We start from the raw sequence: 14,673 nt of genomic DNA, 5'->3' as shown, positions 1-14,673 counted from the left end.
AATTTTTTACTTTTTCATTGCATTACCACCACACTGTCAAATATACTACTTACTATATGTTTCTGCTTCATTCTAGAAGTGTTACTTTTCTTCCAATGTTGTTTGCAAACACTGTAACTTCTTTGGTAACAATACTCAGTAAATGTCTGAAGATGGCCTTGTAAGCCGAAAACTGGTTAACACAATAAAAGTAACGTTGTAGAACAAAAGCAAACTGGTGCTTTTCATTTATTATAATGTTGTTCTACCAAGAACCGACGGAAGATTCTGTTAACATGATAAAAAAAGTAATTAATGACTAAACCAACATAAACAACAACTCACTGATAATGTTAGTCACTAAAGCAATAAGAAACAGAAATGTGGAATATAACCACAATAAATAATTAATTAATCCTCTCTCTCTCTCTCTCTCTCTCTCTCTCTCTCTCTCTCTGTTTGTCTGTTTCACAAACACACACATGAAGAGTAAGACATTCACACATAACGAAACACAAACACACGCATACACACACACACAATAAATATCAGGTCTCACTACACAAACTAAAGATGGAAGATAAAGACACAGGTACACTTGGGAATACGACGATGCAGTAAACACGCACATTCAACAAACAGTGAGAATGGCAAGTGAAGTGTAATAACAAATTTGGCTGAAAAACGCCGGAAAAATAAAATTCGAATATGGGGATCGGGCAAACACATCTCCAGGAGCACACTCACGGAATATCAACAATGGAAATCGAAATACCATACTTTACGAAACTTGTGGCGCAAAAGTTGTTTCTAACCTGAGAAACGAGAGAATAACATGAGAAAACGTAGCATAGTAACATGCTTGTCACTACTACATAATACATTTATACCTCCATGAATTTTGAAGCAACTAGGGAACGCTGAAGAACGGTAAAAAATTACTATTCTTGCTGGAGAGTTGGGATGCTATAGGTTCATTCCTCCACTACCTGGCGCTATCGAATGTAAAAGTGATACATTCCTCGAAAATCAGTATCGATTTTGAAGGAATGACAATCTGATGCCAACAGAGTACCTTAGGGGGTAATACAATAAAAGTTTACAATAACAGTTTATACACGTCGTAAGAGGTTTCCTGCACAGAATCTTTGCTTCCTGATATTTATCATCAGAGCCAAAAGTATAGCTCTGTTTTGATCTGAAATTACTTAAGGAAATGGCGTCTCTGACATTTCAACTTCACTGTTTCCGAACTATCTCGGTCAGGTTAGTGAAAGTTTCTCAGCAAAGCACTGGAGCGAACGCCCCAGCGGCTGTGAAATACATATTATAAAATCTTCAGAAAACTATTTGGTAAAAAAAATGATGCTTTCTCATCACATTGCTTGACCTCTTCGCTCGGCAAAGGACTGAATTTTTTTTTGTTATTGACCGTAGTTACTGTACTGCACGAAACTAAGTAAATGACTGCACGAAATTTTTAAGCGTTTGCAGAGGTAAAAACGCATCGCATACACTTTGCATATAGTTCATTTACGTCTTGCATGTCTGTGTATAAAATGTAGCGAAGATATCTAAATTATATTTAAACCTGAGAACAGAACGATATGTCTCTTACTTCACGAGATTTTGGATTGTGAATGTGGCATATGGGCCGCACGTGGAGCACCCAATTCTGTCCCTGCACATCACAAATAGTGGTCATAATAATCGTCAATTTCATATACGATTCAAGATTTCGAAACAACGCTTTCTGCAAATGACAGTACGCAAAGAGGACGTATTTTGTTGTATGATTAACACTTGATAGGTCTTGGTCAAATGTTAAATTACACAATGAGTGTCTGTCAGAATTTTCATAGGCCAATAAAGAAAGAGAAATGTGCAAATGAGATATCAAAGTGACCAGCGTGAGGTCTAGCTTCGCAAAAAGAAAATATTTATTTGGTTGAAAGTAATCAGGATAATTAAGGAAAATTTACTTAATGATTTGATGAGAAATTGAAATATTTCACGAACAGCTGCTGTTGGCTATGTAAATGAAGGTGTCAAAAAGTTCATTTCTTCACGGCCTAGCTGTTTTGTGCATAAAAAGATATTTAACTTGCTTAAAGGCTTCCTTCGAAAAAAAAATCTGAATTTAGACATTTCGAGAACAGAAGACACTAGGACAGCAAATGAGGTGTCATTAATATCATGCTTTCTGAGTAAAACTTGAAAATAAAAAAATGAAAAAAAATTTGTCAAATGTTATGTGAAATGATGTGTGTAAAAGAAATAAAGTAGATTAGAGAATCACTTGACGTACCTTTGAATGATGCTCGAAATCGTGTATAGCAAATGAACTGTATCAGATGTTTTTCTAATCTGTTCTATTTCTTGCTTTTAGCCAAATAATTTCACAAACCATTTAAACTTTCTTTCAAAAATTTTGTATGCTTTATTTATGCAGACTATTTAAATTAATTGAAACACTTGGCATTAACAATCATTGCTGGTGAATTACGTTCCCAACAAACAAAAATCAGTAAAATTTCTTGGTTGTTCCTGAGATAGGTGCGTAAACGCTTAAAAATCAAATACTTTGCCAAGAACTTAAAAAATATGCATTGGGATACAGGGTACAGAGTACATATAAAACTTAATACACAGATCTAGTGTTAGGATGGTACACATCAAAAATAATATCGGTTGAATAAAAGCTACGACCAAGAAACGAACACAGACCAGTGATTTGGTAGTTAAATTACCTCAGACACCTCATCAGAAATGTCACTCATTTTCCGATATTTACGTTAGTCAACGATTCTTAAACACTCATCGACTGTCGAAAGTTCGTGGTCAAATACGAAACACTCGTCTTTAATTCACTGATTAGATAGTGGAAAGTATCTCTGCTCGTCCACGTGTATTTGAAGAATTAGTCTGGTGATCTTCGTAGTCAGTGCTATAAATTATGAAATTCTGTAAGAAGAGTCCTACCTCTGCAAATATCATGCACAGCACATCACTTTATTTTCCTAAGTGATGCTACTTTTGCTGCCTTGCTCTCGAGATACAATATTTTGTGGTTTATGGGCGCCGTTTTATAGAAACAGCTAGTCGACTCCAGCAGCTGTCTTGTAGCGGGGTTCGTCACTCGCACGCAGGACGCGATGGTATGTTGCCCACCGCTGCTGTTTGTAACAGGAGTAGCCCGAATTCAGATGTCGCCTGCTCTCGGTCACTTCAGTCGCTGACATAGGATGCGGCTTAAGGCCAGTCACATATGCTATGTGATCAAAAGTAACCAGACAACCCGAGAAATACACGTTTTTCGTATTAGGTGCAATTTGCTGCCACCTACTGCCAGGTGCTCCATATCAGCGACCTCAGTAGTCATTAGAAATCGTGAGAGAGCAGAATGGGGCCCTCCGCAGAACTCAACTGGGGTTAGACGATTGGGTGTCACTTATATCATACGTCTGTACGCGAGATTCCACACTCCTAAACATCTCTAGGTCCACTGCTTCCGATGTGATAGTGAAATGGAAACGTGAAGGGACATGTACAGCACAAAAGCGTACAGGCCGATCTCGTCTGTTGACTGACAGACACCGCCGATAGTTGAAGAGGGTCGTAATGTGTAACAGGCAGACATCTATCCAGACCATCACAATGGAATTGCAAACTGCATCAGGATCCACTGCAAGTACTATCACAGTTAGGCGGGAGGTGAGAAAACTTAGATCTCATGGTTGAGCGGCTGCTCATAAGCCACACATCACGCCGGTAAATGCAAAACGACGCCACGCTTGGTGTAAGGAGCGTAGACATTGGACGACTGAACAGTGGAAAAGCGTTGTGTGGAGTGACGAATCACGGTACACAACGTGGCGATACGATGGCAGGGTGTGGGTATGACGAATGCTCAGTGAACTTATGGCTTTTAGGAAAACTGGCTGCTAGGGAAGCAGTGGAAGAAAATGATGGATGTTCGGGTATTGCAGTCGCACTTGATGAAAGTTGGCAGAAAATGGGACATACTTCTCTGAATGGAGTAGTGACTGCCACGAGTGTAGACACCTGTAAAGTGTTAGACGTAGAGATAATGTCTAAATATTGCAAATGTTGTAAAGTCAATGAACATAAAGAACACAACTCTGTGGCTAATTTTAGAGAAACAAGTGGTGGTATGGAAGTTCATGGAGTACAACAAATATTTCATCGCGCCGTAGAAACAAGAGGCATACGGTACACCAGATATTTGGGCGCTGGTGACAATAAGGCATACAACAATGTGGTGAACTCTAAGCCATATGGAGATGCCATTATTAGCAAAATAATGTTCAAAAACATTTGGGAACAAGGCTGAGAAAACTAACTGTTGAGATGAGAGGAAAAAAATTAGAAGATGAAAAATTGCTGACTGGACAGGGTCGGTTAACTAAAACTGAAACAGAAAACTTGCAGGTATGCTATGGACAGGCAATTAGGAGAAATAAAGAAAATCTGGAGGCAATGAAGAGAAATGTTTGGGCCATATTCTTCCATAAGTCCTCTACTGATGAAAAGCCATGTCATGGATTGTGTCCATCAGGAGAAAATTCGTGGTGCAAATACAATAGGGCTCAGGCAACTGGAGAATCTCATTCTCACCAGCATTCTCTTCCTGCTGATGTTATCACAGCAATTAAGCCTATTTTCAGAGACTTGGCTCGTCTTGACCTTCTAAGGAAATGTCTGCATGGGCAGACACAGAACGCAAATGAATGTTTCAACAGCATCATTTGGAACCGCCTTCCTAAAACTGAATTTGTAGGCATGCATACAGTGAAACTAGGAGTTCATAATGCTGTTATTACGTTGAATTGTGGTAATATTGGAAAGTGTTGGGTACTGAAAAAGCTGGGAATTAATCCTGGTGAAAATATGATCAGCGGGCTGCAACATTGCAATAAAATGAGGATAGCTGATGCAGACAGGTCTGCATCTAATATAGCCAAGAAAGCAAGACAAACATCCAGGAAGGTGAAAAATCTAGAAGACCTGCTAGAGGCCAAAGAAGGTCCATCATATGCAACAGGACAGTTTTAATTAACTGAAAATAACAAATTTCAAAAATTTTTTCTTTAAAGTCAATTTCCCGCAAACTAAAATTTTCAGTACGTATGCCCCATTATATAAGAAACTATCATAGATAAAAGTATGAAATTTTCAGAGACTCTGCATAACATAAAAAGCCACCTCTGGTACTACATTCATTAATATTCCCGCATTAGGAAGTTCACAAAAAATATTTTCTGCAGAAAAAAATTAATATTTTTGTTAATAAATTTAAAAAAGTATTTCTTAAAAACTATAAAATGGATAAAGCAGATTTTAGTACAGTTGACTCTATTAGCATCATGTAACGTACAGTAAAAATGTTAAGGTCCTGCATCAAATAGTTTTTTCAGAAATGGGTCAAATACTTGTCTAAATTAACATGGGTTAGATAGGTTAGATAGGCATCGTGTGGTCCTCTTAACATTGACTGCACAACAGAATAATATCACGGGATTAATTCAAAAATGAACGAATGAGTACCTCTAAATTTTCATTTCTAGAAAGACTCTTTAACGATAATCGATTGGAGCAGAGTCTACAACTTTTAACTAAGCTGACCGTACAAAATATTGGTCGCACCATTATTAGAGCAAAGGGGTCGCTTTGTAGCGGTACACGAAGGACGTCCCCAAAGTAAATTTCGCTGTTGTTTTTCACGTGGGAACTTTATATCCAAAAACAGATACACCATGGCGTCATGAAATATGCTCCTTAGATTATTCGACATACTCGCCATTGACATTGAGAGATTTGTCGTAGCTTGCTATCAGTTTGAAGATACCACTCTGGTAACAACTGGCGCCCTGCTATGCAAGGAATTTTCGTAAAGTTTGCTCCACCTCATCACTGCTTTGGAAGTGACATCCTTAGAGTGCAGCTTTCAATGTAGGAAACAGGTGAGAGTCCGGTGGGCAGGTGTGAGGCTGTAGGCTGTGTGACCCAATCATTTCCATCCGAGGTGACGAATCTGACACTGTGTGAGCCTTGCTGTGTGTGGTGTTTAGTTGTCGTCCAAGATCACAACAACGTCATTCAAGAGTCCTGATCTCCTTCGTTGAATGGTGGACCTGAGTTTTACGAGGGTGCTGCAGTAGCGTGCAACACTGATGGTCCGTTGCTAGAGGAAATCGAGGAGAATCACACCATTTTGCATCCCCCGTGTCATTGAGGCCTTGGATTCTGGGGTAAACTGATTCACGCATGTCTCATCGCCTGTGATGTTTCTCAATGGGAACTCATTTCCCTGTCGTGCGTACTGCAGCAAGTGATCGTGACTGATTCCCGTTCTTGCACTCTTGTGATCCAGGGTCAGGTTTCTTGGCACCCGTTTTGCAGACACTGTTCGGTAACCCAACATATCATGGAGAATGTGATGAGCCTGAGCACGGCCAATACCCAGTGTGGACACCACGTCTGACAGCTTTATGCTCCTGTCCGCCAACACCAAGTCCTGTACCCCAGCAATGTTCTTTTCATTCGTTGATGTGGAGTGACGCCCACTTCGACCTTCATCCTCCATACTCTGCCTTCCTTCTCTGAACATGCAACACCAGTGACCAGGTATTTTACGAGACATGACCTCTTCTCTATACACGGTCTATAGGTGCTCACGGATGACAGACACACTAGTCCCACGGTGTCAGTACATGTCCCGCTGTACATGTTCCTCCGTCATCGTGATTTGTAATCGAATAATCTCGGGCACGCCGCTCTGCTGCTAATCTCTATTCCTCAGCGCTTTGCGCATGCATCATTCCTCCTCTGCTGACACCCCTTCCATTGCTGAACCAGTAATGTGTGTGGATTCTTATGGCGTTTGTTTGTGTCACCTGTTGTTCCATCTTCTCTTTCAAAAACAGTGAGGAAACTCACTTTCGGGAAGTACTGCGTAAATGGTGTAGAAACGGTACTAGGCAGTAACGTAACCCTCAACCGTTGATGTAAGTTGTGACAATGAAGTGGCGTGTATGTGTCAGTTGGCTGTACGGAATCAACAGAGTGATATGGGTCGAAGTACAGCTGTGACATAATGAGCATACCCATGATCACACTGTAAATGAAATTATCTCATTTGTTGGTGTTCCAACGTGTCTGCAGGGTATGGTCTACCTCTCACAACCATGCTGAATAAATACGCGATACGTTTATGAGCAGGTCTATAGAAGAGGAAGTGCGCTTCTGATTAAAAATACAGGACGCTATTTAAAAAAGACATATTGCTGTTCACATCTTCACAACGAACTAACGCAGTCATGTTGGTTAATGTCCCCCTTTTAGCTAAACAGCCTCTGCTTGATATATTTTTTTCATTTTACTTCTGGACAAAAAGTTATTTAGGGTGATCAAGATAATTGGGCACATTGTGTAAACTTCTAACACATACGAAAAGGTATACATGTCACTATGGTCTCTTCCTGTGGCTGGCCGGTTTGGCCGAGCGGTTCTAGGCGCTTCAGTCTGGAACAGCGCGACCGCTACAGTCGCAGGTTCGAATCCTGCCTCGGGCATGGATGTGTGTGATGTCTTCAGGTTAGATAGGTTTAAGTAGTTCTAAGTTCTAGCGGACTGATGACCTCAGACGTTAAGTCCCATTGTGCTCAGAGCCATTTGAACCATTTCTCTTCCTGTCAACAGGTTTACGCTGGAACGCACCAGCCGCGGGGTGTCGGCAACTAACACTCACTTCGGTGGTCGCTCCCCCGACGTAAGTCACGTGGTTTTCGTCAACGGTGCACTGGACCCCTGGCATCGCCTCAGCGTGACACACGATCTCTCAGACACCGCTCGTGCTGTCGTCATTCCGGGTAAGTATCCATAAAAGCTCATTAACCACGTCATTCGTAAGCATTATTGTTATTGCTTTGCTGATAACATGTTTTTCTGAGAAATAATTTCCGAACTGTGGTATTGCACCTTTTCTTGAATAAAGTCAAGACCCTATCATGACATGTAAAATGAAAACAAAACTCAGGTTACCATATTTCAGACAGATATAAAAGCAGGGAAAAGAAGGATTGCTTAAGAAACATAAGGATAATGCTAATTCTCCCTCATGTGCACTATGAGAATACTTGACAAAATAGACTTTGTACATGCACTCATTAATTTAATTGGAGACGAGTAATGTATTGGAGTGAGATAAAGGAGAACACTTCTTTCATTACAGAAGTTAATTTTACTTACTGGCGTGTCGTCAGACAGGCGTGGCAGTCAAGTGCAGGATGGGCAAGAAATGCAAAATCAGTACACTTGATTGCAGCCACATCATTGGTGCTCGATGAATGGGACACTCCATCCAGCGCAAACACTGAGCTGGGATTTGCAGGTACCAGCATGTTCAGGGTGTCCCATGAGTACCCCAAGTAGACCAAACCAAAGCCTCCAGATTCAAGTGCCACAAGCAAAACATTAACGACATGGTTCATGCATACTACTTCAGATTAAAACAGCTGATCGACAGGCTACAGTGCAACAAAGCACTCGCCAAGCCAATGCTGGTAAGCAACTAGTGATCGGCGGAACTAGTGGCGGCTCGGGCCAGATTTTACAAATGTACTACAACGTGATAACCTATAGCCTTTTGACTTATAAGGGCAGTAATCGTAACTAAATTCAAAATATTAATCCAATGTTACGTATATAAATTGAACTGTTGAAATATATTTAGATTTTATAATTAATCATTTAACACTGCGAGGAATAAAATAAAACAAAAATAATGGGACCAGGTGGGAACCGAACCCATGCCACCACATCTCCAATCTGTGCTAAATCAATTAACTGCCGCCCCACTGCAAGTTTCGCAGCACGAAGTCTCCTCTCACTATACAATTACATTTTTAGAGACCGTTTTCACCATTTCCTATGGCCAACTAAGACGCAATATTCTAGAACTTGGAAGGTGCATTTGCCTGCTTCTGTTCCCATAGATCGAGCCAAATCGGTAAGCCTCGTCCCACGCTCTTGTATTTTTAGATTTATCATTGGAGTAGACGTATCTAACTCTTTAAATCTCGCTTCCTCCTCCAAAAGATCTACTGGAAAAGGTCCGTTTTAGCAGATCACCTACAGAAAACACTTTCATACTAAAAGAAGGTGGCATTTTCCACGTTTGCTGTATTCATTTTATTTGTTCTCCACTAGTTTCAGCCATCTAGGCCATTTTCAAGTGATTTTGTGGTCCTGCAATAGAAACCTATGCCTAACGTATTGAAATGTCAGTGTCTTTAAATTTGTGTTTTCTATTCGTTTTTGTTCACAAATGCTGTCTTGTAGGTTTGACAGCTTGACGTTTACAGAGGTATCGTGCCTTTGTAAATTTTAAACTGTCAAACCAACAAGACAGCATTTGTGAACCGAATGAATAGAAAAGATAAATTTAAAGACGCTGACATTTCAATACGTTAGGCATAGTTTTCTATTGCAGAACCACAAAATCACTTGAGAATGGCCTGGAACGCTGAAATTAGAGACGAGGTGCTGGCCGAAGTAAAATTATGAGGACGGGTCGTGAGTCGTGCTTGGGTAGCTCATTTGGTAGAGGACTTGCCCGCGAAAGGCAAAGGTGCCGAGTTCGAGTCTCGGTCCGGCACACAGTTTTAATATGCCAGGAAATTTCAGGCTGAAATTAGTCGCGAAAAAACAAAATGAATACAGCAAAAGTGGAAAATGTCACCTTCTGTTAATAAATTCATTGCTGTAGTACCCAATATGAAAAGAAACTCTTCTATACTACAGTTGCTCCTACGCTCGCCTTTTTTACGACTATCTTTAGCCTTCTGACTTGCAAGGGTAGCAATCGCACCTAAATTGAATATAGGAAATGTATTCACAGCTGCGAATATGAACCACCTTCGGCCATACATTGGAATGATGACAATGAAAATTGTTGCCGGACCGGGACTCAAACCCACTTTAAGCGAATGTTGTTCTCGGCATTTGGTCTCAGCAGATATATTATGACCCTCTGTCATGCTGATCGTTAAATACTGCACTTAGTTTTTTTTTATTATTACAAAGTGTAGCGAGCCCTCTGGTCGAAAGTACTGAGCTACTATTGCGCTGGCCAAAATGTTTCCACCACCAGGATTCGAACCAGCTTACCCCTGGATCGAGCATCACCACACAAGCATGTGTTAGCGACCGCCACTTCAGCCATCTGAGCAGAAATCACTGTAGGAGCATTGCATCTCTTAATAATAAAGTCATAGCTATTTCGTAAATAAATTGAAATGTTTGAATACTTTCAATTGTATTAATAGTTGTTTAACATTGTGAGGAATAACACAAAATGAAAAAAGTTGGAAGCAACAGAAATCGAATCTAGGCATTCAAAGTACCACTCAGTGAATTTCACCACTCCCCCAGAGACCCAGTACCAGAGCTGTTCTTGTAAAACGTCACGTACTTCACCCTTCGACATTGCATGCAGTTTCAAAGAAAAATACCGACCTTGTGCTTTGAGCAACGTAGTACTCATAGCGCGAGATTGGATGCTGTCACATCAGAGCATACACAGTTGTAAACAGACAGCTGCGTCCCTTCACTAAGCTGATCGTAGCATGGCTGACCATCATTTCAGCACTCTACACTGGTTTCCAGTTACCTCGGAGAGAGCGCTGCGAAAGATGTTTTCGTCCATTTTATTTGCATACGAGCACATATTCAAAGAGAAATGGTGTGATGTTAGTGCGATTTCCGACTCATATTGAAAGAGAAATGGCAGAATTTTAGTGCTCTATTTATCATGTGCTGTGGCACATTAGCACATGACAACTGGTTGCCACTGCATGAGTACCTCAAGTCAGACCAAGCCAATGTCTCCAGATTCAACAGCCGCAGCTAAAACATTAACGACAGGGTTCACGCATAATACTGCAAATTAAAACAGCTGATTGATAGGCCACAGTGCAACAAAGCGGACGCCAAATCAATGCTGGACAGCAATTAGAGATGAGCCAGACTATTAGAAAATCTTGTCCACTACGGAGTACACGGCCACCCTCACCCCCACCCCCACACCCTCCACACATGTACTTCCCACCATACGCCACAGGGCATACCTTTTGATCCTCAAACTATGAAGAAAGGTCACATTGACAGGTAAGTCATGGTGCATATCGCACTTGTTGCATTTGATGGAGTACTTTGATTGAGTTTTTCCCTCGGAAGTACAGTCAACAGTGGAAACTTTAACGGATTCGGGAGTGTTACGGTTTTTGCTGTAATTAAATTGAGATTTGATTCGCAACTTACATAGTTAACGAACTGAGGACAGTGGGATCAGCATTGCGTTCACCAGCATTATGGTTAATGGTTTGTCCTGTGAAATACTCAGTGTAGAATGCATCAATTAGTGCGAAAATTAATTTTTACAATGCCAGGTTGTGCTGTTACGGGTTGTTTCCCTACAACAGGAACATAAAGGGAACTGACATAACGTATCACAGTTTCCCGCGTAATGAAACATTACCAAAACTACGGCTGTCCAAACGTTCTATGGAAGACAGCGTATATGTTGCGCATGCACGAATATGTTCACGCCATTCCGCAGAGGCAGATTACAAGAGGTATTTACGGTCTGAATTGCTCAATTTGCTCCGAAAAAGAGTGCTCAAGCCACATGTAGTGCCGTCGTGCAATTTACCGCGCAGTAGTGCGATTGTCAATGTGTCACCTGCAACAGAAGCGAGACGCAAACGGTATAAGAAACGAGAACTACATGAAAGATCTCTCTAGACTCTGGAAAAGCTGTCACCAAATAAGAAACATCTTAATAAGGACTTATTTACGGATGACAGTCTTTCTTTTGGCACAGATAGTAACTTTTATGAATGCTATAGAGGCGTTAGAAAGAAGGAAACGAACAACTGTGAGCAACTCCGAGCGCGTAATAAAGAACTTCGGGGTCAGCTGTCAAGAACATAACAACTTCTGCACAAGGAAGAGATTAATACGGGGGCTCATGTGTCTAATGAAATTACTCGTGTGTTGGGATAAATATTTTCATCTAATCAAATAAAAAGTTTGTTAAATGACTCAAAAGGGGTTCGGTGGAGTAATGAGGACATTTGTAAAGCCATCACTCTGCCTGCTGCAATGAGGAAAAAAATCGCGTATCATCTACCGACAGTCTCGACGTTGAGGGCCTAGAGAAACTGCTCTTTTAGTTGCAGTCCTAGCATTTTAAAACACGCTTTCATTATGATGAAAATACAGGCTAAAACTTTCACTGAGAGGGAACTTGTTTGCATTTGGCCTTTGACGAAACGAACATTGACAGCAGGATCGCTTGGATCAAAAACTAGACAGGGTGTTAGTAATGTATCAGGTGCTCCAGTCAGTAGCCTATTTTACCGTTGGAAACGACGTGTTCATTTTGATTATGGTTTTGGCATGACAGCTGTCCTCTTGTATGAAATTCTTACAATGTCACACAATACTATTGGGGCAAGGACAGTATGAGCCCACTTTCCATTGTTTCCAGATGTATCCAAGATGGCGGCGATGACGTCATACAAGATGGCAGCGTGTAGACTTGGTAACAGTGCATGACGTCATCCAGGATGGCGGTCATGACGTCATTCAAGATGGCGTATTTTGGCGGCAAATTAGAATTTTGGCGGGAAGATTGGTCAGTTGGGCTACCTCCACTAACCTAAACCCCCTCCCCCAGAAAAATTGCAGGAAGTTCAACTTCCAGCAGGACAATCCATCACACCATGGTTATCTCTACTAAACTAAGAAAATTGTGGGAAGATAACTCACTTGATCTACTTCTACTAACCTAAGTAACCCAACTGTCACTTCTTCCTATGAACTGGCGCCAAGTTTGAATTTAGGCGGTAAACAAAGGTTACTTAGGGTTTCTCTACCAACCTAACAAAATTGTGGGAACCAAAGCTCACCTCTACTACCCTAAGTCAACCGACCGCCACCTCTTCCTAGGGATTGGTGGGCATTGGTCTCAACCTGCACTGGCTGCTGGAGAGAGGGAGGAGTGTACTTTATTTATTTTGGAACAGTTCATTTATGGATGGAGTATATTTATCAAAGTGATACAGAACACAAGCTCTGACATGCCACACAGCATACAGGCCTGCAAACTACTCCTAAATAACTCATATATAATGCTCTACACATGCGCTTGCCAATTGTAAACTGTCAAAATTATGCATTGCACAGTCCACAGACATGCAAACCACTCGTAAATAATGCAATACAGAGAGCCAAACAACTCGTAAATTGTCAAAATAATAATCCATCTAAAATACTCTGCAAACATGCTTGCTAATTGTGAAATATCTAAACCATGCACCAGTCTTTATTTAAACAATCACAGATAGCACCACCATCCAATGTGTTCGCCAGGAGGTCCGCACTCCAACTGACCTAGTACACACAACAACCAGCAGAGAGCACTGCCGTCCAAGATGGCAGCCATGACATCAGCTGATGTCATCCAAGATGGCTTCAGACAGTGTGTTCACCACAAGGTCTGGACCTAGTACTCAGTACCACCACCAGAGAGCACTGTTGTCCATTCCATGACGTAACCCAAGATGGTGGGGGTAAATGGTGGGAACGACTCTGCCTGTGCTGAATATGAGTTTTTATTTTGCAGGCAGTGTCTCCACCATGAGATCTAGACTCCAGCTGACCTAGTACACAATACTGCCACCAGAGGGTGCTGTCATCCCTCCTGTGGCATAATCCAAGATGGTGGTCTGAAGGGGGAAAATGGCGCAAAAATGACTCAGCCTGCGCTGGGCTGCTGGGGAGAGTAAGGAAGGAGTGCATTCTATTTATTTTGCAACATTTTATTTAGGGATGGAGTATATTTATCACACTGACACAAAATACTCGTCCTGATGTGCTTGGGGTCACAATACACAGTCTGCAGACAAGCAAACAACTCCTAATTTACCGAAATAATTTCAGTACAGACATGCAGACTCCTCCTAAATAATGCAGCACAGTGATGTGTAGACACGGTCAGTAATCATAAACTGTCCAAATAATGCATAGTACAGCCTACAGACCCACTCGCAAAATAATGCAATCAACATACACAAGCACCATTGGCCACCCCCTGTCCACTAGAGAGCATGGGAGGTTAGCAACAAGCCACTGCAAGTGAAGTGGCCATCAGCTGTCAAACTACACACTTGGGTAGCTCAGTTGGTGGAGCATTTGCCCGCATAAGGCGAAGGTCCCGAGTTTGAGTCTCGTTCCGGCACACAGTTTTAATCTGCCAGGAAGTTTCATATCAGCACACACTCCACTGCAGAGTGAAAATCTCATCCTGGCTACACACAGGTGCCCTCAGGCATGAGGCAGCGACATCTCTTTCATACTTGATACCAGAGAAATTCCTATCGAAATACATGTTCACCTAGACACAGGTGCTGGTGCGACTGGACAGGGATGCGTGCACTGTCACAATCGCAAGCCACTACCTGACGCATGTGAAAGTTGCATCTATTTTCAGATATACAGCCACTGTTATACTGATGTCACAGATCTCCAAGGCGCAGTCCCCGTATGTGAAACACCTTTGGGCAGCACATGTCTTTACCCTTGATGACAGAGTGGCTATAAACCTTC

The 14,673-nt window shown here is 41.5% G+C and overlaps 1 protein-coding gene across 1 annotated transcript in view; it reads left to right on the top strand.

Moving 5' to 3' along the window:
* LOC126481882 (thymus-specific serine protease-like) overlaps positions 1 to 14,673 on the top strand; it is a 141,268-nt gene that overhangs the window by 85,022 nt on the left and 41,573 nt on the right. Inside the window, exon 7 of the mRNA XM_050105841.1 lies at positions 7,702 to 7,871. Coding sequence (XP_049961798.1) covers positions 7,702 to 7,871 — 170 coding nt within the window. The remainder of the gene's footprint in view (positions 1 to 7,701; positions 7,872 to 14,673) is intronic.

This window comes from Schistocerca serialis, chromosome 5, assembly GCF_023864345.2.
Source record: "Schistocerca serialis cubense isolate TAMUIC-IGC-003099 chromosome 5, iqSchSeri2.2, whole genome shotgun sequence".
NCBI lineage: Eukaryota > Metazoa > Arthropoda > Insecta > Orthoptera > Acrididae > Schistocerca > Schistocerca serialis.
This window is presented reverse-complemented; position numbering and strand designations above follow the sequence as displayed.